We start from the raw sequence: 24,035 nt of genomic DNA on the forward strand, positions 1-24,035 counted from the left end.
TTTTGAATTGAAGTAGTAAACATGATACAGAATTTCAATTGAAATTGGTATTAAAGGCAATAGAACTGAATTCAGTGAAATTAATTGAAATTCAAATGCCTCTTCTATTGTATATTAGCTGTAGTCTATACAAATATACATTTTGTACATAAAACATCAAACATGTCATTATATACAGTTGAAGTCAGAAGTTTACATACACTTAGGTTGGAGTCATTAAAACTCGTTTTTCAACCACTCCACAAATTTCTTGTTAAACAAACTATAGTTTTGGCAAGTCGGTTAGGACATCTACTTTGTACGAGTTATTTTTCCAACAATTGCTTACAGACACATTATTTCACTTATAATTCACTGTATCACAATTCCAGTGGGTCAGAAGTTACACTAAGTTGACTGTGCCTTTAACCTGTTAGATCTCTAGGGGCGCTATTTCATTTTTGGATAAAAAACGTTCCCGTTTTAAGCGCGATATTTTGTCACGAAAAGATGCTCGACTATGCATATTCTTGACAGTTTTGGAAAGAAAACACTCTGAAGTTTCAGAATCTGCAAAGATTTTGTCTGTAAGTGCCCCAGAACTCATTCTACAGGCGAAACCAAGATGATGCATCAACCAGGAATTAGCAGAATTTCTGAAGCTCTGTTTTCCATTGTCTCCTTATATGGCTGTGATTGCGCAAGGAATGAGCCTACACTTTCTGTCGTTCGCCCAAGGTCTTAGCAGCATTGTGACGTATTTGTAGGCATATCATTGGAAGATTGACCATAAGAGACTACATTTTCCAAGTGTCCGCCTGGTGTCCTGCGTGGAATTCGGTGCGCAATTGCCAGCTGCTAGTACTTTTCCATTTGATATAGGGGAGAAACCATGTGTCCAAGAACGATGTATCAATGAAGAGATATGTGAAAAACACCTTGATGATTGATTCTAAACAACGTTTGCCGTGTTTTCAGTCGATATTATGGAGTTAATTTGGAAAAAAGTTAGTGTTTTGAGGACTGAATTTTCTGATTTTTTTTGGTAGCCAAATGTGATGTATAAAACGGAGCTATTTCTAATACACAAATAATCTTTTTGGAAAAACTGAGCATCTGCTATCTAACTGAGAGTATCCTCATTGAAAACATCAGAAGTTCTTCAAAGGTAAAGGATTTTATTTGAAGGCTTTTATGTTTTTGTTAATGTTGCGTGCTGGATGCTAACGCTAATGCTAACGCTAAATGCTAACGCTAAATGCTAACGCTAGCTAGCTACTTTTACACAAATTATTGTTTTCCTATGGTTGAGAAGCATATTTTGAAAATCTGAGATGACAGTGTTGTTTACAAAAGGCTAAGCTTGAGAGATGGCATATTTATTTCATTTCATTTGCGATTTTCATGAATAGTTAACGTTGTGTTATGCTAATGAGCTTGCTGATAGATTTACACAATCCTGGATACAGGGGTTTTTTCATAGCTAAACGTGACGCAGAAAACGGAGCGATTTGTCCTAAACAAATAATCTTTCAGGAAAAACTGAACATTTGCTATCTGAGAGTCTCCTCATTGAAAACATCTGAAGTTCTTCAAAGGTAAATGATTTTATTTGAATGCTTTTCTGTTTTTTTGTGTAAATGTTGCCAGCTGAATGCTAATGCTAAATGCTACGTTAGCCATCAATACTGTTACACAAATGCTTGTTTTGCAATGGTTGAGAAGCATATTTTGAAAATCTGAGATGACAGTGTTGTTAACAAAAGGCTAAGCTTGAGAGCTAGCATATTTATTTCATTTCATTTGCGATTTTCATGAATAGTTAACGTTGCGTTATGGTAATGAGCTTGAGTCTGTATTCACGATCCCGGATCCGGGATGGGGAGATCAGAAAGGTTAAACAGCTTGGAAAATTCCAGAAAATTATGTTACGGCTTTAGAAGCTTCTGATAGGCTAATTGTAGGTGTACCTGTGGATGTATTCCAAGGCCTACCTTCAAACTCAGTGCCTCTTTGCTTGACATCATGGGAAAATCAAAATAAATCAGCCAAGACCTCAGAAAAAATATTGTAGACTTCCACAAGTCTGGTTCATTCTTGGGAGCAATTTCCAAACACCTGAAGGTACCACGTTCATCTGTACAAACAATAGTACGCATGTATAAACACCATGGGACCATGCAGCCGTCATGCCGCTCAGGAAGGAGACGCGTTCTGTCTCCTAGAGATGAACGTACTTTGGTGTAAAAAGTGCAAATCAATCCCAGAACAACAGCAAATGACCTTGTGAACATGCTGGAGGAAACAGCTACAAAAGTATCTATATCCACAGTAAAACGAGTCCTATATCGACATAACCGGAAAGGCTGCTCAGCAAGGAAGAAGCCACTGCTCCAAAACTGCCATAAAAAAAGCCAGACTACGGTTTGCAACTGCACATGTGGACAAATATCATACTTTTTGGAGAAATTTCTTCTGGTCTGATGAAACAAAAATAGAACTGTTTGGTCATAATGACCATCGTTATGTTTGGAGGAAAAAGGGGGTGGCTTGCAAGCCGAAGAACAACATCCCACCGTGAAGCACGGGGGTGGCAGCATCATGTTGTGGGGGTGCTTTGCTGCAGGAGGGACTGGTGCACTTCACAAAATAGATGGCATCATGTGGAATTAAAATTATGTGGATATATTGAAGCGACATCTCAAGACATCAGTCGGGAAGTTAAAGCTTGGTCGCAAATGGGTCTTCCAAATGGACAATGACCCCATAGTGGCAAAATGGCTTAAGGACAACAAAGTTAAGGTATTGGAGTGGTCATCACAAAGCCCTGACCTCAATCCCATAGAACATTTGTGGGCGGAACTGACAAAGCGTGTGCGAGCAAGGAGGCCTACAAACCTGACTCAGTTACACCAGCTCTGTCAGGAGGACTGGGCCAAAATTCACTCAACTTATTGTGGGAAGCTTGTGAAAGGCTACCCGAAACGTTTGACCCAAGTTAAACAATTTAAAGGCAATGCTACAAAATACTAATTGAGTTTAAGTTTAACTTCTGACTCACTGGGAAAGTGATGAAATAAATAAAAGCTGAAATAAATAATTCTGACATTTTACATTCTTAAAATAAAGTGGTGAACCTAACTGACCTAAGACAGGGAATTTGTAATAGGATTAAATGTCAGGAATTGTGAAAAACTGAGTTTAAATGTATTTGGCTAAGGTGTATATAAACCTTCCGACTTCAACTGTACATGCATATGAAATATTGTTGATACAATAGATTTTCAGGACAAAACCTTAAAATGTATGATCAAGGAAAACAAAACCTGTATGTGAATATTCTAAGTTTTTATATTTCAGTAATCACTTACATTTAGTTCAATATGGGAAAAATAATACATTTCCCAGAATGCATTCGTTTAACCCTCAAGTTGACCCTGAGGCCTTACATTTATTTTTCAAACAAATTAAATGGTTGGTGGAAATATAATTGGCTATTAAGTTTCAAAGAGCATATTAATTTTTTTTATAGAGAAAAGTTATATATTCTTTGTTATCTGGAAGTGTGACCTGTCGGATTCAATGAAACTCTCATGTTCAACGATAGAGTGGAATTTCTTTGAATTGAACCAAATTAAATTCTACTTCCTGACATTCAAATTCTACATCCTGTTGGGTGTGGTCAATTCAATTCAAATTTCAACTCATGAGTTGAATGGGAGTCAATTCCCACAGCCCTGACACACACACACGCACACACACACACAAACAAACACACACTGACCGATGGTGTTACCCAGCTCCATACACTGGCTTATGTGAGGGAAGCGCAGCATCCTTCTCCATTTCCAACTCCTGCCTTTTCCTCCTCCACCTGGAGAGAGATGCAACAGGGTAGGGAAGAATGAGAAGACATTTGATTTTACAGCTGAGCTGTCATAGTATACTGTTTTTCTTACCCAAAAGCATGTTAGTTTATTCAACCCTTTGGGTTATGTATTGTGTGTGATATGTTAACAGGGGGATTCAGAAATAAAATAAATAGATAAACAATATCGGCAGTAAGACCAAAACATCTCACATTTGATAACTGGACAGATTCAGGCTTCTAGTTGAATAGTTACAACCTTAACCTGAAGGTCTTTGCTCTGTTTACCTTTTCGTTCATCTCAACACACTGGAAATAGATTACTATCAGTCTGTCAACAACAACCTTTGTTCCAGTGTGTGTGTGTGTGTGTGTGTGTGTGTGTGTGTAGTTTCCTTGTCAATCAGGTTCCAGCATCCATCCATTCCAAAAGAGAGATCTATAAATAGGTCTAGGAGCAGGAACAAAGCCTATGGGTCCACATACAGTAGCACTGCATCCTACACACACACACACATTTGTTTTACAATCCTTGCGGGGACCAAACCATTGATTCCCATTCAAAATTCTATTTTCCCTAACCTTAACCCTAATTCTAACACTAATTGTAAACCAAACCCTAAACCTAACCCCTAAGCCTAAAATAGCCTTTTTCTTTGTGGGGACCAGCAAAATGACCCCACTTGTCTGAAAATTCTAGTCCCCACAAGGATAGTAAAACCAAAAAAACGCACACTCACAGTGCAACCTGTTTTGTGACCTCACGCAAAATCCCAACATTAATGTCTCACAGAATGGAAAAACAAAATATAAAGTCATGTTTTGATGTGTGTGCCTACCACAGGAGGTTGGTGGCACCTTAATTGGGGAGGACAGGCTCGTGGTAATGAGCCATCCTCCCCTCAGCAGCCTCCACTGGTGTCTACAGTACCCCTTGGGGAGGGTATACCCCAAAAAAGCGGATGTTGGAGAAGAAGCAAATAAGAAGCGTTATGTATGTTACATGAAATAGACACACTTTTTGGGGCAGACTGAACTAATTAGCAAAAGTCTGAGTTCGTAGACCTTAGGTCAAAACATGCATGGTCAGTTGGAAGGAAAGGCTTGGTTGAACACAAAAACAATAATACAAAGAAACGTGCCATTTCCATTAGTACTTTAACAGAGGAAAAACAACCGTTGTGGATGTTTACAGAGTCTGAAATAGACATTTGAATCTTAAACATTTCTTTATAAAAATCTATCACAACACATTTGTTGTCATTTGGAATGTTTTTTAAAAGTCCCGTAGAAAGCATAGTATATTAGGATTGCATACTTAACATGTACCCTGGATAATAGACTGCCAGGCACCACACCCTAATAGGTCCTTTTTTTCTCTTGATGTATTTAAAAATGTACCTTTACCAGTTAAATAAAATATTTAAAAATATTTAAATGTTTCTGAAATATTGTAACAAAGCATGCAAATAAGACCATAGACGTGCCTATACTGCCAATCCACTTTTCCGGACACTGGATGATGTCAGAATATTTTGCTTGCATTTGAAAAGGACACTTATCTTTCTATCTAAAAAAAAACAGTACTGCCATACATGACAAATGTATTTCAGCATATATTCTCCAAGAGAATCTTAGCTAGAACCCGTCGTTTTCAAGATATCAACAATTGCCTCAGTAAAAGTCTGAAGAACATGGTGCATTCGGAAAGTATTCAGACTCCTTGACTTTTTCCACATTTTGTTATGATGTTGGAGTGGGGGACTGTCCTGTCCCAGTATTCTGCCCCGGACCTCAAGTTACATCCCTGCGCCGCCTTGTCCCATCGCCTCTATGCCATTGGGAGGAACTACGATGTGGGGAATCGTGAGCTCCTCACGGTTGGAGGAGTGGAGGCACTGGCTGGAAGAGGGTGGAACATCCATTCATTGTTTGGACCGACTACAAGAACCTGGATTATCTCCTCCCCGCCAAGCGTCTCAATTCCAGGCAAGCTAGTGGCGCCCTGCTTTTCTCCCGGTTCAACTTCTCCCTCTAATACCGACTGGGATCCAAGAATGCCAAGCCGGATGCTCTGTCACGCTGCTATAGCCCCACGGCTACAACCCCGGAACCCGAGACCATCCTTCCCACCTCGTGCCTGGCGATTGCGTTCAGCTGGGGAATAGGGAAGCAGGTTCGTGAGGCTCAGCATTCCCAGCAGAACCCTGGGGGGAGGCCCAGATAACCGGATGTTTGATCCTGACGTGGTCCGCTCCTCGGTCCTGACGTGGTCCGCTCCTCGGTCCTGGAGTGGTCCGCTCCCCGGTCCTGACGTGGTCCGCTCCTCGGTCCTGGAGTGGTCCGCTCCTCGGCCCTGGAGTGGTCCGCTCCGCGGTCCTGGAGTGGTCCGCTCCTCGGTCCTGACGTGGTCCGCTCCTCGGTCCTGGAGTGGTCCGCTCCTCGGTCCTGACCCGGGCTCCCGTCAAACCCTGGCCTTTGTGCGACAATGCTTTTAGTGGCCCTGACGTCTCTGCATTCGTCGCTGCATGCACGATCTGTGCGCAGAACAAGACTCCTCGGCAAGCTCCGGCTGGTTACCTTCAACCTCAGCCTGTCCCTCACTGTCCCTGGTCTCGCATATCCCTGGACTTTGTCACGGGTCTCCCCCCGTCTGATGGCATTATCGCCATTCTGACAGTAGTGGACCGGTTTTCCAGAACTGCCCACTTCATTCCTCTCCCCAAGCTACCCTCTGCCAAAGAGACGGCCCACCTCATGGTGCAGCACATCTTCCGGATCCATGGACTCCCATTGGACATGGTCTCCGACTGGGTAGGCCGTCATTGTAAATAAGAATTTGTTCTTAACTGACTTGCATAGTTTAATAAATGTTAAATAAAAAATATATAATAATCTCTTCACTGCCTGGACCTCCGCCAACCCCACCACCTGGAGCCAGCAACTAGTGTGGGTCGAATACGCCTGCAACACCTTTCCTTGCTCTGCCACGGGTCTCTTGCCCTTTGAGTGTTCCTTGGGTTATCAAACCCCGCTCTTCCCTGAGCAAGAGCGGGTGGAGTCCCGCAAGCTTTCCCCTCGGGTTTATCGGTCCTTTCCCCATCTCCAAGGTCATTAGCCCCTCTGCTGTTCGTCTTCGGTTGCCCCGTACCCTCCTTACACATCCAACTTTTCATGTGTCTAGAATCCCCCGCTAGGGACATCCTGGACCCAGGCCTCATCACTGATTTCCAACACCGGCACCCCGGTCAACCACTCATGTGCCCAGGTAGAACGCCAGGTGGCGCCCCTAAAGGGGGGTTACTGTCACACCCTGATCTGTTACACCTGTCTTTGTGCTTGTCTCCACCCCCCCTCCAGGTGTCGCCCATCTTCCCATTATCCCCAGTGTATTTACACCTGTGTTCTCTGTTTGTCTGTTGCCAGTTTGTTTTGTTCGTGTAGCCTACCAGCATGTTTACCCTTGCTCTTGTCCGTTTCTAGTTCCTGTTTTCCCGGTTTGACCATTCCGCCTGCCCTGACCATGAGCCTTTTGACCATGCCGTTCTGTACCTTTTCACACCACACTGGATTATTGACCTCTGCCCGCCCTGACTCTGAGACTGCCTGCCGTTCTGTACCTTTTGGACTCTGATCGGGATTACTGACCTCAGCCTGCCCTTGACCTGTTGTTTTGCCTGCCCCCTGTTCTAGTAATACACTTTTGTTACTTCGACACTGTCTGCATCTGGATCTCCCCTAAAACATGATATGTTTAACAATTATTTTGGTTACTACATGACTCCATATGTGTTATTTCATAGTTTTGATGTCTTCACTATTATTCTACAATGTAGATAATAGTAAAATAAAGAAAAACCCTTGAATAAGTAGCTGTGTCCAAGCGTTTGCACTGCAATCTCCCACAGAGCAGGGAGTAGCCTGTACCCAATGGCGACGTATTATTCAGCGTCATGTTTAACTAAAAACCATTGGACATAAACATTACACAACAACTTGGAAATCACAAATTCAACAATGAGTGCTGAGGCGCCACCGCAGCCCCGGGTTTGATCCCAGGGTGTGTCTCAGCCGGCTGTGACCCAGAGACCCATGAGGCGGCGCACAATTGGCCCAGCGTTGTCCGGGTTAGGAGAGGGTTTGGTTGGCCGGGATTTCTTTGTCTCATCATGCTCTAGCGACTGCTTGTGGCGGGCCAGTGGCCTGCAAGCTGACTTTGGTCGTCAGTTCGACAGTGTTCCTTCCAACACATTGGTGCGGCTGGCTTCCGGGTTAAGTGAGCAGTGTGTCAAGAAGAAATCCGTAGGGGAGTTGCAGCGATAAGACAAGTTCATAACTACCACTTGGATATAAAAAAAGGGGGGTAATGCCATGGGCCAGAAAAGTTTGAATACATTGGCCATGCTGTCAGTCCAGCATGACTTCTGCCGCGTTCAAAACAACTGGGAACTCGCAACTGGGAAATCTCAGACTTCAGTGAGTTCAAGACAACTGGGAACTCGGATAAAACTAGCTCAGTTGGGAAAATACGGGAAATAATTTTGAACAGTCATCCAACTCGGAATTCCAAGTCAGGATTTCGGGCCTCTGTCTAGAGCCCACAAGAAGGACCGCCGCGCCAACTTCCTGTTCAAGTGAAGCACAACCGAAAACCAAAATATACAAAATAATACAAGTGGGTTCAAAACCCGTCGCACACCAGAACATATCTTGCACATAGTTTACAAAGAAACAATCACCGACAAGGACAATGAGGGGGAACAGAGGGTTAAATACACAACATGTAATGTATGCGATTGGAACCAGGTGTGATACAAGACAAGACAAAACCAAAGGAAAATGAAAAGAGGATCAGCGATGGCTAGAAGGTCGGCGACTTCGAACGCCGCCCGAACAAGGAGAAGGACCAACTTCGGCAGAAGTCGGACAACAACACAACAAGGTGAGTCCAAAAATGTATTGTATGCTGCTGCATAAATTATGTAATATGCCAGGGAAATATGTATACTGAAAGTAATACTGAGTGTATGTTGTGTAGTAAACTGTTAATAGCCCAAGTGCCTCACCCTAATAGTTTGGTCCCTTTCCTACCTCATAATTTGGCCTACTGTTCTGACTGTTGTAACTGTTAAGATGCACTGAAGAACACGTTTTACATTCTCCAAACCATTTGTGCTATTTCGTTTTATTTTTTTTGCGTTTTGTGTAACTTATTTTTTAACTTATTGTGTACATAAATGTTGCTGGTACCGTCTCTTATAACTGAAAATAACTTCTGGACATCAGAAAAGTGATTACTCATCGCGGACTGGAAGAAACCTTTTCTTTTAACGAGTCCAACGAGAATGAAATCCTGCATTCACTGGAACAGGCCCAGATCCATGCCTTTTGCGTGAAGAAAAGATGCCGGAAAAGGGGACGCAGATCGGGGATCCTTCTGAGAATCCGGAGGCGAACGAGTAAACTCCCAATGCCTTCCATTCTTCTTGCTAATGTGCAATCATTGGAAAATAAAATTGATGACCTAATATTAAGATTATCCTACCAACGGGACATTAAAAACTGTAACATCTTGTGTTTCACCGAGACATGGCTGAACGAAGACGCGGAAAATATAGAGCTAGCGGGATTTCCCATGCACCGGCAGAACAGAGACGCTACCTCTGGTAAGACGAGGGGTGTGTGTCTTTTTGTCAATAACAGCTGGTGCTCTCCCCCGCCCTCCATTTGTCAAATCTGACCATAATTCTGTCCTCCTGATTCTTGCTTACAAGCAAAAACTAAAGCAGGAAGTACCAGTGACTCGGTCAATACGGAAGTGGTCAGATGCTACACTACAGGACTGTTTTGCTAGCACAGACTGGAATATGTTCCAGGATTCATCCAATGGCATTGAGGAATACACCACCTCAGTCATCGGCTTCATCAATATGTGCATCGATGACGTCGTCCCCACAGTAACTGTACGTACATATCCCAACCAGAAGCCATGGATTACAGGCAACATCCGCATCGAGCTAAAGGCTAGAGCTGCCGCTTTCAAGGAGTGGGAGACTAATCCGGATGCTTATAAGAAATCCCGCTATGGCTTCAGATGAACCATCAAACAAGCAAAGCGTCAATACAGGATCAAGATTGAATCCTACTACACCAGCTCTGACACTCATCGGATGTGGCAGGCCTTGAAAACTATTACGGACTACAAAGGGAAACCCAGACGCGAGCTGCCCAGTGATGCGAGCCTACCAGACGAGCTAAATGCCTTTTATGCTTGCTTCGAGGCAAGCAACACTGAAGCATGCACGAGAGCACCAGCTGTTCTGGATGACTGTGTGATAATGCTCTCGGTAGCCGATGTGAACAAAACCTTTAAACAGGTCAACATTCACAAAGCCGCTGGGCCAGACGAATTACCAGGATGTGTACTCAAAGCATGCGCGGACCAACTGTCAAGTGTCTTCACTGACATTTTCAACCTCTCCCTGACCGATCTGTAATACCTACATGTTTCAAGCAGACCACCATAGTCCCTGTGCCCAAGGAAGCGAAGGTAACCTGCCTTAATGATTACTGCCCTGTAGCACTCACGTCGGTAGCCATGAAGTGCTTTGAAAGGCTAGTCATGGCTTACAACAACAACATCCTCCCGGACACCCTAGACCCACTCCTATTTGCATACCACCCCAATAGATCCACATATGACACAATCTCAATCGCACTCCACACTGCCCTATCTCACCTGGACAAAAGGAACACCTATGTGAGAATGCTGTTCATTCATTCCAGTTCTCTGCTGCCAATGACTGGAACGAACTACAAAAATCTCAGAAACTGGAAACACTTATCTCCCTCACTAGCTTTAAGCACCAGCTGTCAGAGCAGCTCACATATTACTGCACCTGTACATAGTCCATCTATAATTTAGTCCAAACAACTACCTCTTCCCCTACTGTATTTATTTAATTAATTTGCTCTTTTGCACCCCATTATTTCTACTTTGCACATTCTTCCACTGCAAATCTACCATTCCAGTGTTTTACTTGCTATATGGTATTTACTTCGCCACCATGGCCTTTTTTTGCCTTTACTTCCCTTAACTCACCTCATTTGCTCACATTGTATATATACTTATTTTTCTATTCTATTATTGACTGTATGTTTGTTTTACTCCATGTGTAACTCTGTGCTGTTGTATGTGTCGAACTGCTTTGCTTTATCTTGGCCAGGTTGCAATTGTAAATGAGAACTTGTTCACAACTTGCTGGTTAAATTATTTATCCTTTATTTAACTAGGCAAGTAAGTTAAGAACACATTCTTATTTTCAATGGCGGCCTAGGAACGGTGAGTTAACTGCCTTGTTCATGGGCATAATGACAGATTTTTACCTTGTCAGCTCGGGGATTCAATCTTTCAACCTTACAGTTAACTAGTTCAACGCTTTAACCACCTGATTACATTGCACTCCACGAGGAGACTGCCCATTACGCGAATGCAGTAAGAAGCCAAGGTAAGTTGCTAGCTAGCATTAAACTTATCTTATAAAAAACAATCAATCAATCATAATCACAAGTTAACTACACATGGTTGATGATATTACTAGTTTATCTAGCGTGTCCTGCGTTGCATACAATTGATGCGGTGCGTATTCGCGAAAAAGGACTGTCTTGCTCCAATGTGTACCTAACCATAAACATCAATGCCTTTCTTAAAATCAATACACAAGTATACATTTTTAATCCTGCATATTTAGTTAATATTGCCTGCTAACCTGGCTCGTTGCGAACTCTGTGAAGACTATTTCTTCCTAACAAAGACAGCCAATTTCGACAAACACGGGATGATTTAACAAAAGCGCATTTGCGAAAAAAGCACAATCGTTGCACGACTGTACCTAACCATAAACATCAATGCCTTTCTTAAAATCAATACACAGAAGTATATATTTTTAAACCTGCATATTTTGCTAATAGAAATCCAGGTTAGCAGGCAATATTAACCAGGTAAAATTGTGTCACTTCTCTTGAGTGCATTGCACGCAGAGTCAGGGTATATGCAACAGTTTGGGCCGCCTAATTTTGTGTAATTATGACATAACATTGAAGGTTGTGCAATGTAACAGGAATATTTAGACTTATGGATGCCACCCGTTAGATAAAATACAGAACGGTTCCGTATTTCACTGAAAGAATAAACGTCTTGTTTTTGAGATGATAGTTTCCAGAATCGACCCTATTAATGACATAAGGCTCATATTTCTGTGTGTTAATATGTTATAATTAAGTCTATGATTTGATAGAGCAGTCTGACTGAGCGATGGTAAGCACCAGCAGGCTCATAAGCATTCATTCAAACAGCACTTTCGTGCGTTTTGCCAGCAACTCGTCGCTGTGCTTCAAGCATTGAGCTGTTTATGACTTCAAGCCTATCAACTCCCGAGATTAGGCTGGTGTAACCGATGTGAAATGGCTAGCTAGTTAGCGGGGTGCGCGCTAATAGCATTTCAAACATCACTCGCTCTGAGACTTGGAGTGGTTGTTCCCCTTGCTCTGCAAGGGCCGCGGCTTTTGTGGAGCGATGGGTAACGCTGCTTCGAGGGTGGCTGTTGTCGATGTGTTCCTGGTTCGAGCCCAGGGAGGGGCGAGGAGAGGGACGGAAGCTATACGGTTACACTGGCAATACTAAAGTGCCTATAAGAACATCCAATAGTTAAAGGTATATGAAATACAAATCGTATAGAGAGAAATTGTCCTATAATAACTACAACCTAAAACTTCTTACCTGGGAATATTGAAGACTCCTGTTAAAAGGAACCACCAGCTTTCATATGTTCTCATGTAATGAGCAAGGAACTGAAACGTAAGCTTTTTTACATGCACATATTGCACTTTTACTTTCTTCTCCAACACTTTGTTTTTGTATTATTTAAACCAAATTGAACATATTTAATTTTATTTTAGGCTAAATTGATTTTATTGATGTATTATATCAAGTTAAAATAAGTGTTCATTCAGTATTGTTGTAATTGTCATTATTACAAATATATATATATTTTTTAAATCGGCCGATTAATCGGTATCGGCTTTTTTGGTCCTCCAATAATCGGTATCGGCATTGAAAAATCATAATCGGTCAACCTCTAGCAGAGGGTAGTGCGAATGGGGCCAAGCATCCTGCCATCCAGGACCTATATAATAGGCCAGAGGAAAGCCCATAAAATTGTCAGAGACTCCAATCACCCAAGTTATAGACTGTTTTCTCTGCTACCACACTGCAAGCGGTACCAGAGGGCCAAGTCTAGGACCAAAAGGCTCCTCAACAGCTTCTACCCCCACACCATTAGACTGCTGAACAAATCACAAAAATAGCCATCGGACAATTTACATTGACCCCCCCACCCCCTTTTCTAGACTGCTGCTACTCGCTGTTGTTTGTTATCTATGTATAGTCTGTCACGCCCTGACCTTAGAGATCCTTTAAATTCTCTATTTGGTAGGTCAGGGTGTGACGAGGGTGGGAAAACTATGTTTATATTTCTTTGTTGGCCGAGTATGGTTCCCAATCAGAGGCAGCTGTCTATCGTCGTTGTCTCTGATTGGGAATCATACTACGGCAGCCCTTTTTCCCACCTTCTGTTGTGGGATCTTGTCTTTGTGTGTTGCATGTGTTTGCACTCCTAGCTTTACGTTTGTTGAGTTGTTTATTGTTTTTGGTGGAACATTTAAAATTAAAAGAAAATGTACGCCTTCCACGCTGCACCTTGGTCTTCCTTTAACGACAAGCGTTACATAGTCACTTAGCCCCCACCTACACATTGACTCTGTACCGGTGACCCCTGTATATAGCCTCGTTATTGCTATTCTTATTGTGTTACTTTTTATTATAACATTTTATTTTAGTCTACTTGGTAAATATTTTCTTCTTGAACTAATAAGAATTTCAAAGTAAAGTCTACACTTGTTGTATTCGGCGCATGTGGCAAATAAAGTTTGATTTAATTTGACTTGATGGTGCCCATGTAGCCTATAGACTGTTTTAGAGAAATGTAATCATTGAATATTGTAAGAGCTTTCATTGTCTGCTTATATGCCCCCAAGCCATAAGACTGCTGAAAAATTAATCAAATGACCACCTGGAGTATTTACATTGACCCCCCCCATTTGTTTTTACACCACTGCTACTCGCTGGTGCTTGGTGGGGAAAACAAACCAAAAATGTGGGATGCATGCCAACAAAGCCACTACACAAAACAACACAACACAACACTAAACAATACATTAATTGCACTATAACGGTGACAAACGGGGCCCACAAACTGTTAGGGCCTACATAAAACTGGCCAAGCAGCAGAGTCCCAACAGCAGTCCCAGCACCTTACTGCTGCTACACCTGGCTATCAACAGAGCCTTGTCTGGCAGCGAAACAGTTCATTCAGCCTCATTTACTGCCTTTAAAAAAAACATAGCTGATATGGCTGACTTGCTTAAACAAATGTGCTTTCTACTGACAATTGAGATGTACAAACTATGGCATAAGGGGACGACAAGCAGATAAGAGGCAATCCGTAATTTCGATTAAGACATTCATGAGCGAGCGACGACGGACGTAGTCAATATAACTATTTGTTCAGCACTTTTGAAATGTACAGCGATAGAATTCAGAACATGGGCCGTTCTTACAGTGTTCTCCCTGTACAACAGGTCAGAACCGTACGATAAATAAAGGGGGCCTATAAACAGACACTGAAAGCTCTTACAATATTCGATGTTTACATTTCTCTAAAACATGTTATAGGCTACATGTGCACCACCAAGTTAGAACAGTAGGTGAAATTAAGAGGTGAAAATAGACTAAATTATTAGGGTGAGGCACATTGAACGCCGTTTGGGTCTTTGTGTGTCGAAAAGGATACACGTCATATAACACGATTTGACGCGTTAAATAAGCTTTTCATTTGACAGGCCAAATAACACATATTATAGAAGGTTGTGTTCAAGCCAAACGCCACCACTACTATCAGTAGCACTGTCAAAGCAGCACACCGGCCACAAACGATGTGTTTACAATACCGCGTTGGTGAAAACAGACCAAATTATTAGGGTGAGGCACACATGGGCTTACTAACAGCTTACTACACAACATACACTTAGTATTACTTTCTTAACTACGGGATACATATCTCTCTGGCATCCTACATACTTTGTCCTTTGACAGCTCTTTGGTCTTGGCCATAGTGGAGTTTGGAGTGTGACTGTTTGAGGTTGTGGACAGGTGTCTTTTATACTGATAACAAGTTCAAACAGATGCCATTAATACAGGTAACGAGTGGAGGACAGAGGAGCCTCTTTTCTTAAAGAAGAAGTTACAGGTCTGTGAGAGCCAGAAATCTTGCTTGTTTGTAGGTGACCAAATACTTATTTTCCACCATAATTTGCAAATAAATTCATAAAAAATCCTACAATGTGATTTTCTGGATTTCTTTTCTCTCATTTTGTATGTCATAATTGAAGTATACCTATGATGAAAATTACAGGCCTCTCATCTTTTTAAGTGGGAGAACTTGCACAATTGGTGGCTGACTAAATACTTTTTTGCCCCACTGTAGCTTCCGTCCCTCTCCTCGCTCCTCCCTTTGCTTGAACCAGCAACACAATGACAACTAGCGCACGTTAACTAGCTAGCCATTTCACTTCGGTTACACGAGCCTCATCTTGGGAGTTGATAAGCTTGAAGTCATAAACAGCGCAATGCTTGACGCACAACGAAGAGCTGCTGTCAAAACGCACTAAAGTGCTGTTTGAATGAATGTTTACGCACCTGCTTCTGCCTACCACCGCTCAGTCAGATACTTAGATACTTGTATGCCCAGTCAGATTATATGCAACGCAGGACACGCTAGATAATATCTAGTAATATCATCAACCATGTGTAGTTAACTAGTGATTATGATTGATTGTTTTTTATAAGATAAGTTTAATGCTAGCTAGCAACTTACCTTGGCTTCGTTATTGCGTTGGACTAGTTAACTGTAAGGTTGCAAGATTGGATCCCCCGAGCTGACAAGGTGAAAATATGTTGTTCTGCCCCTGAACAAGGCAGTTAACCCACCGTTACTAGTCTGTCATTGAAAATAAGAATGTGTTCTTAACTGACTTGCCTAGTTAAATAAAGGTTTGTTTTTTAAAATAAATGTTAAAAAATCAAATCAAACTTTGTCACATGCGCCAAATACAAAAACTGTAGACCTTACCGTGAAATTCTTACTTACAAGTAGAGGTCGACCGATTAATCGGAATGGCCGATTAATTAGGGCCGATTTCAAGTTTTCATAACAATCGGAAATCGGTATTTTTGGGCGCCGATTTGCCGATTGTTATGAAAACTTGAAATCGGCCCTAATTAATCGGCCATTCCGATTCATCGGCTTTTGTATTTGGCGCATGTGACAAAGTTTGATTTGATTTATTCTACGGTTCTGACTTGGTGGACAGGGAGAAAAATGTAAGAACTGTCCATATTCTAGAACTGTCCATATTCTGAGTTCTGTCACTGTACATTTCAAAAGTTCTGGTCAAATAGTTACGTTGACTACGTCTGTCCTACCTTGCTCATTATAATGGCTTAATTCGAAATTATGGATGGCCTCTTTTCCACTTGTCGTTCCCTTATGCCAGGGTTTGTACATCTGAATTGTCAGTAGAAACCACATTTGTTTAAACAAGTAATCCATATCAGCTATGTTTTTTTTTTTTAAGGCAGTGTAATGAGTCTGAATGAACTGTTTCGCTGCCAGACAAGGCTCCTTCACTTCATCATGTTGAAAAGAAAACTCTGCTGTTGGGACAGCTTTATGCAGGCCCTAACAGTTTGTGGTCACCTTTATAGTGCATTGAATGTATTGTTTAGTGTTGTGTAGTGGCTTTGCTGGCAAAAAAAAAGACGTTTTTCATTTACCCCACCAAGATGTACATGCTAAAATCGTCACTGCCTGTAGCCTACTGTAACCCCCCTACTCATATGTGGCAACACAGCATTGTAACAGAGGTGTAAATAGGCTATGTTTTTCTAAACTTCTTAAACGAATATACTGTACAACTAACTGTAGACGCATCATTACTGACTTTCATGGTTAAATAAAACGAACGCATAAAGACAGACATGTTGACAAGTGACAACTAGAAGAACAAATGTTTTCCCGAAGAAAATGTTTCCTTGCTTCTATATGGTGATGGAAGAAGTCGTTTTTCCTATATCTTTCTTACCTTCCCTGGCACTGATGAGTGCGCTGTTTGCCGCCATACTATCTATTTCCATTGTTGCAGAGTGATGCGGACTGGAACAACTTTCGTTTTTCTCTCCTTTACCTTATTCAAACCATCCGTCTGCAATGACAGATTTAACTACCATCCATTCTACTGATGACGCGCATAGCCTGGTTCTCGTTCTCATGCGGAGATAGATTCCATAAAATGGGAAAGTGTTTCTTAACCAAATACCGATCTAAAAACGCAGTAGCCTACCCTACCCTAACATAAACTTGTTTATCAAAAGTGGGATAAAGTAGGCTAGGCTAAAGCGTTCGATCTGTCAGAGCTTAGGCCTAGAGTAACCGACCAAACGAATACAGGTGCGCCCAGGTGCACCGGCAGCGGCATCACAGGTAGGGTACAAAGGGTGGGGTAAGTGCCTCCCCCCGTAAATCACATTAAGACCACAAGATGTCACCAAATTCTTTCCCCAGCAATTTCCCTGGCTGCCACTGCTCTGGCTCAACACAACTTTTCCTCTGTTTCATCACAACTTTTATAGATATTTATATAATGATTTTTTAAATATACCAATAGAAAAGCATTAAGATAAGTAATCCACTTTTAGCTAATTTACACAGCATTTTATGTTATATAGCTAGCTATGTTTTTAAGAGGGAACTTTTCAATTGGCATCTCTCCCCCTGTTTTCAGTCACAGGTGGGGGGCTGGATTAGGCTTGAGCAGTGCAGAAGGTGGGCTCATGAGTTGTGCTCCAATTTGACTGGGGATAGCTTTATTTGTGACCTAGGATGGTGCAATAGCAGAGCATAAGAGAGTTGCCACATCAATGTTACACTGAATTAGTTATTGTTATTAAATGTTATATTCCAATGTTATTTATAATGTTATTGGTTATATTCCATTCCAATGTTATATTCCAATTAATATTTTTCATGAATTAAAAACAACAATTGAAAACCTTGTGGTCCTGAATGGCCTTTTTTAAGACTGCTGAGATTTAGTGCAATTGTACATAATGGATTGTATGGAAAAGGAACAACACAGAAAGAACACAGAAAATGAATGTGCACGTGAGTTAAAAAGAGGGACTTTACATGAAATCTCCCTATAGTGCGGATATTAATGGTGGCATGTGCAACACCATTTATCCCCCATATTTAATTTAAATAATTCAAATAAGACAACTAGATTTAGCTGTTAGGTATTACTTACTAAATCATTTCTAAATAAAAACGGATTAAATGGATTTTAACACACTTGTGTGAAACCCGATGCCATAATCTTCTGTCGTAGTACCGGGGTAACTGGCACCCCCCATGAAATAACAAAAACATTTATTTCCCTTTGTAGTTTATTCGCCTAAGCATGATCTTCATCCACATCCACATTTTTTCCCCTCCAAAATGTGCTTTTTTTGTGTCAGCAATTATACATTGTTCTTAGGGGGGCTAGTTAGCCCCTAGTACCCTAAGTTGCTGCCAAAGGCAAGCCATGAAAAAAATTATAAAAGTGTACTGCAGTTGAACTGCAGTTATTCTCTACAGGATGCATGAGGTTGTAGGTAACAAGAACATTTATTTATTATAATAGCTATTACAGTGAAATAATACCATGCTATTGTTTGAGGAGAGTGCACAGTTATGAACTTGAAAATGTATCAATAAACCAATTAGGCACATTTGGGCAGACTTGACACAACATTTTGAACAGATATGTAATGGTTCATTGGACCAGTCTAAAACTTTGCAAATACACTGCTGCCATCTAGTGACCAAAATTGAAATCGCGCCTAACCTGAAATAATGCATTGTGACGTTTCTCTTGCATTTCAAAGATAATGGAACAACAAAAAGAAAACGCATATTTTTTTCTTTGTATTATCTTTTACCAGATCTAATGTGTTATATTCTCCTACATGAATTTCACATTTCTGCAAACTTCAACGTGTTTCCTTTCAAATGGTATCAATAATATGCATATCCTTGCTTCAGGGCCCGAGTTACAGACAGTTATATTTTGGTATGTCATTTTAGGCGAAAATTGAAAAAAGTTACACTGCAAAATTACTGTAGTAAAAAAAACGGTTATTTTGGACGTGGTGTTTTCTGCAGTTATACTACACTAGTCAGACTGCAATATTTTTTCTTAAGGGTGGGCACAATACAGGTACTTGTGCAACCTTCACAACCACTAATACCTCACCACACCTTCCGCGTCATTAATCCGCGCAGAGGGAGTGTTGTTAGAAATACAATATTGGCAGCATATCGGAGAAACAGTAGATAAATGTACCTAAAATAGAGAAAGCACGTCCTCTGTTGGTAATAGAACTACAGCACTGCCAGCTTGTCAGCTGTTTTGTCCCTCAAACTCTTCCGTCAGTTGCGTTGTCAAGGGGATCAAAACACAGGCGATGTCCACGGTACAACAAAATGAGATGACCGTTCTCCTAGAAGCGGGATATCATGCTGGCAGCACAATGGTGCATTCCTTTTCAAAATAAGAGTCGCGTTTGGAACCACCTTCGGAAAAATAAATGGCTAATTTTATGTACTTTTATTTTTTATATTGTATTATTTATACCAGCATTTCTTTAGAAGGGTTACACACCAATACTGGTATGTTAAAATCTATTGTGTAGGCTATATTTAAAGAAATACAATTTTAATAAAATGAATACCCATTATGTACAAAAGTATGTGGACACCCATTCAAATGAGTGGATTTGGCTATTTCAACCACACTTGTTGCTGACAGGTGTATAAAATCGAGCACACCGCCATGAAATCTCCATAGACAAACATTGTCAGTAGAACAGCCTTACTGAAGAGCTCCGTGTCTTTCAATGTGGCACAGTCATAGGATGCCACCTTTCCCTTCTAGAGCTGCCCCGGTCAACTGTAAATGCTGTTATTACATCTAGGAGCAATAAAGGCTCGTCCACGAAGTGATAGGCCACACAAGCTCACAGAACCGGACCGCAGTGTGCTGAAATGGGTAACGCGTAAAAATCGCCTGTCCTCGGTTGCAGCACTCACTACCGAGTTCCAAACTGCCCCTGGAAGCAATGTCAGCACAATAACTGTTCATCTGGAGCTTCATGAAATGGGCTTCCATGGCTGAGCAGCCGCAAACAAACCTAAGATCACCATGCGCAATGCCAAGCGTCGGCTGGAGTGGTGTAAAACTCGCTGCCATTGGACTCTGGAGCAGTGGAAACAGTAGTCTGACGGACAAATCTGGGTTTGGCAGAAGCCAGGAGAATGCTACCTGCCCGGATGCATAGTGCCAAATGCAAAGTTTGGTGAAGGAGGAATAATGGTCTAGGGTTGTTTTTCATGGTTGGGGCTAGGCCGCTTACTTCCAGTGAAGGGAAACCTTAACGTTACAGCATGCAATGCCATTATAAACGATTATGTGCTTCCAGCTTTGTGGCAACAGTTTGGGGAAGGCCCTTCCCCATTTCAGCATGACAATGCCCCCATGCACAAAGCTAGGTCCATGCAGCAATGGCTCGTCGAAATCGATTCTATGTGTAAAAAGTAAAAGTGAGGTTGGAAATATTCAGTCGGGTCTGTCGAATCTATATATGCTGTTTTTTTGTTGGGGGACTGAGGTCTAATTACCCAGCAGAACTTTCTACTCCACCCAGTCCATTCACTGCAATGCAAGACACTATAGGCCTGTTAATTACATATTGGCTTATAGAGAAACTATTCTATGTGCCGAGGCAAAATTGGGGTTGGGAATACTCAGTCGGGTCTGTATCATCTATATATTGTGCTATTTCATGGGGGATTGAGGTCTGGAAACCCAGCAGCACTTTCTACTCCACCCACACTCCATTCACTTGCGATGCAATAAGCCTACACTAGACTCTTAGAAAAAAAGGTGCTATGTAGAAACTAAAATGGTTCTTCGGCTGTCCCCATAGGAGAAACCTTTTGAAGAACCATCTTTGGTTCCAGGTAGAACCCTTTTGGTTGCAGGTAGAACCCATTCTACAGAGGGTTCTACCTGGAAGCCAAAATAGTTTGACCTGGAACCAAAAAGGGTTATCTTATGGGGATCACCGTAGAACCCCTTTGGAACCCTTTAACATATTGGCTTATAGAGAAAAAACGATTCTACATGCCGAGGTAAAAGTGCAATTGGGAATACTCAGTAGGGTCTGTGGAATCTAAATATGGTGTTATTTGTTGTGGGAGTGCTGTGTAAATACCCAGCAGCACTTCCTACTATGCAATTTATAGGCCTATAGTGTATTACAGTGAATGTAGTGGATGCAGTATAAAGTGCAGCTGGGTATTTATACCACAGTCCCCCAAGAAATAACACCTTATACAGTACCTGTCAACGTTTGGACACAGCTACTCATTCACATTTTTTTTGTGTGACTATTTTCTACAGTGTAGAATAATAGTGAAACATCAAACCTATGAAATAACACATATGGAATCATGTAGTAACCAAAAAAGTGTTAAACAAATCCAAATGTATTTGAGATTTGAGATTCTTCAAAGAAGCCACCCTTTGCCTTGATGACAGCTTTGCACACTCTTGCAATTCTCTCAACCAGCTTCATGAGAACTGCTTTTCCAACAGTCTTGAAGGAGTTCCCACACATGCTGAGCCCTTATTGGCTGCTTTTCCTTCACTCTGCAGTCCAACTCATCCCAAACCATCTCAATTGGGTTGTCTCAGAGGGGAACAAGGGGGGAGTGACACCTAATAGGGTTTTTATAAATAAGCATCAACCAGTGGGTCTTGCGACGGGTATACAGAGATGACCAGTTTATAGAGGAGTATAGAGTAATCTCTCATATTAAATACATTTTAATTTGTTTAACACTTTTTTGGTTTCTACATGACTCCATATGTGTTATTTCATAGTATGTATTCACTATTATTATTCTATTTTCTTCTGTAGAAAATAGTAAAAATATAGAAAAACCCTTGAATGAGTAGATGTGTCCAAACTTTAGCCTGGTACTGTATATATTCTACAGACCCTACTGATTAATCCCAACGCCACGTTTACTTTGACACATGGAGTATTTGTTTCTCTATAAGCAAATATGTCATGTATGTGCCTATAATATATGCCTATAGTATGCCTATATTGCAGTGAATGTAGTCAGTGGAATAGAAAGTGCTGCTGGGTATTCTACAGGCCCTACTGAGTATACCCAACCCAACTATTCCTCTGCACATACAATTGTTTTTTCTCTACAGCCCAATATTGTGAACAGTCTAAACATTGTATTGTTCGATAGTGGTGTTCATTTTTTGTAAGGGAAGCATAATTGTTTCCATCAATTCCTTATCCTTATACGCACAATAAAAATGGAAATTAGTTCAAATGTAATATCTTTTCATTGAGTTATTCACATTTGCAATGTTTTGAAATGCGGGCTTTTATTTTGAAGGTTTCAACCTTTCCATGCGAAGTGACGTCATCATTTGTGCTGCTGGCCTTGCGCAATTGTTGCCAAAATGACTCTTCCGCCGACCCAGGCACAGTGACAGCCAGGCAGGGGCACATCTGCCGCACGACAGTCTTGTCCCGATGATCGGACGATATTCACTTGCTATCAATGCATTTGAAAGGTAACTCGATACAATCTGTAGATTAAATGGCGAAATTCGATTCTGTGGATGACACAAAAGACAACTGATGTGTTACTGTTCGCTAGGTGCAAGCTAGCGGTGTGAGGCAGTCAAGCCAGCAATGTCCACTGGTGTTAGCTAGCCTGCTAGCCCTGCAATTTACTCTACTCAGTGATTGAATAATGATAGCCAGCTATCGCAACCTAAGCAAATATTTGCTTTCCGGGGATGAAACAAAGTGTCTAGCTAGCTAACGTTAGCTATATCTCGTGGGAAGATTTTGCCCAAACCTCACATACAATAGCCTAGTTTAAAGCCTTACTTGGCTAGCTACTAGGCAACTTAACGATGACAGCTGACATGGGCTCTGTCCATGGGCGGTTTCACTGAATCATCTGTAGTCTAGCTGAACTGTCGGCACCGTTGCAACGTTAGGCAAGCTGGTCCACGAGTGGTTACACTGTAGCTAGCGTGTGCCTGGACAGCTATGCAAATTTCTGTTTGTCACTGGCTCACACATTATTTTCGGGCTGTGCGTTATTGCGGAGCCCTGCCTTGTGGTATTGATTCGTATAATGAGTGATCATTATGTAAAAGTGAAGGTTCAACTCGAACAAATGAAATCATCCGGCGAGGGTGTGGAGAAGGAGGAGGCAGATATGATCGAGGATGAGGTGCTGGTGGCATCCCCGCCCGCATCTGTCTCCCCAATCCCGGCTAGTTGTACCCCCCCAGCCCAGAGGGAACCACCCAAGACCACTGTCACTTGCAGGAATCAGAGTAAAAGTAGGAGCAAACTAGGCAAAGATGAGAAGAACACGGGCACCAAGCAGGATTCAGTCCCTGCACTGCAAGGGACAATAGTAGCTTCCAATGCCAATTCTGGGAAACCTGTGAATCGAAAAGACAATGAGCAGCAGACGCTTCAAATCAAAGGGACTGGGAAGATGCTGCAGGGGAAGACGGAAACAAATGGGAACGCTGTTCCCATCCACCTGCCAGAAGACATCAAAGTAGGCCCACACAACAAAGAGGACGCCAACAAAGTTGCGAAGAGGAGGAAGCCAGTCACCGTGGACACGTTCAAAGCCAAAACCTCTTTGGAGGCACTGAAGCTCAGCATCAGGCAGCTCAAATGGAAAGAGGTAAGTCCTTGTTTCATTGATTCATATTTATTGACAAAATGTAGGCCATAGATAGTCAACATGGCCTCTGTGCTTAAGTTAGGGAGTTCAGAAGGCTATGGGCCGGTCCTTGCCATTCCGCCGCCCTCGTTGAGACCAAAAAATGTGGCCCCTGCAAAACTAGT

At 41.8% G+C, this 24,035-nt stretch overlaps 2 protein-coding genes and 1 long non-coding RNA gene across 4 annotated transcripts in view; 2 read left to right on the forward strand and 1 right to left on the reverse strand.

Annotated features, from left to right (window-relative positions):
- The window catches only part of LOC110509607 (G protein-coupled receptor kinase 5), a 28,782-nt gene extending 11,268 nt beyond the window's left edge, over positions 1–17,514 (reverse strand). The window contains exons 1-2 of the mRNA XM_021590598.3: positions 17,108–17,514; positions 3,764–3,853 (exon numbers count right to left, since the gene is read on the reverse strand). Of these exons, the coding sequence (XP_021446273.3) occupies positions 3,764–3,853; positions 17,108–17,159 (142 nt within the window). The 5' untranslated portion in view covers positions 17,160–17,514. The remainder of the gene's footprint in view (positions 1–3,763; positions 3,854–17,107) is intronic.
- LOC149970437 (uncharacterized) overlaps positions 1,061–24,035 on the forward strand; it is a 223,759-nt gene continuing 200,784 nt past the window's right edge. The window contains exons 1-2 of the long non-coding RNA XR_016493372.1: positions 1,061–1,147; positions 1,516–1,577. This is a non-coding gene — a long non-coding RNA (uncharacterized LOC149970437). The remainder of the gene's footprint in view (positions 1,148–1,515; positions 1,578–24,035) is intronic.
- Positions 22,564–24,035, forward strand: part of ttll11 (tubulin tyrosine ligase-like family, member 11) — a 42,706-nt gene continuing 41,234 nt past the window's right edge. The window contains exon 1 of one of the 2 annotated variants that reach the window (XM_021590597.3): positions 22,564–23,871. In XM_021590597.3, the coding sequence (XP_021446272.2) occupies positions 23,302–23,871 (570 nt within the window). In that variant the 5' untranslated portion in view covers positions 22,564–23,301. The remainder of the gene's footprint in view (positions 23,872–24,035) is intronic. The other variant, XM_036967575.2, reaches the window with a different exon arrangement.

Source organism: Oncorhynchus mykiss, chromosome 29 (assembly GCF_057628025.1).
Source record: "Oncorhynchus mykiss isolate SJ-2025 chromosome 29, ASM5762802v1, whole genome shotgun sequence".
Lineage (NCBI taxonomy): Eukaryota > Metazoa > Chordata > Actinopteri > Salmoniformes > Salmonidae > Oncorhynchus > Oncorhynchus mykiss.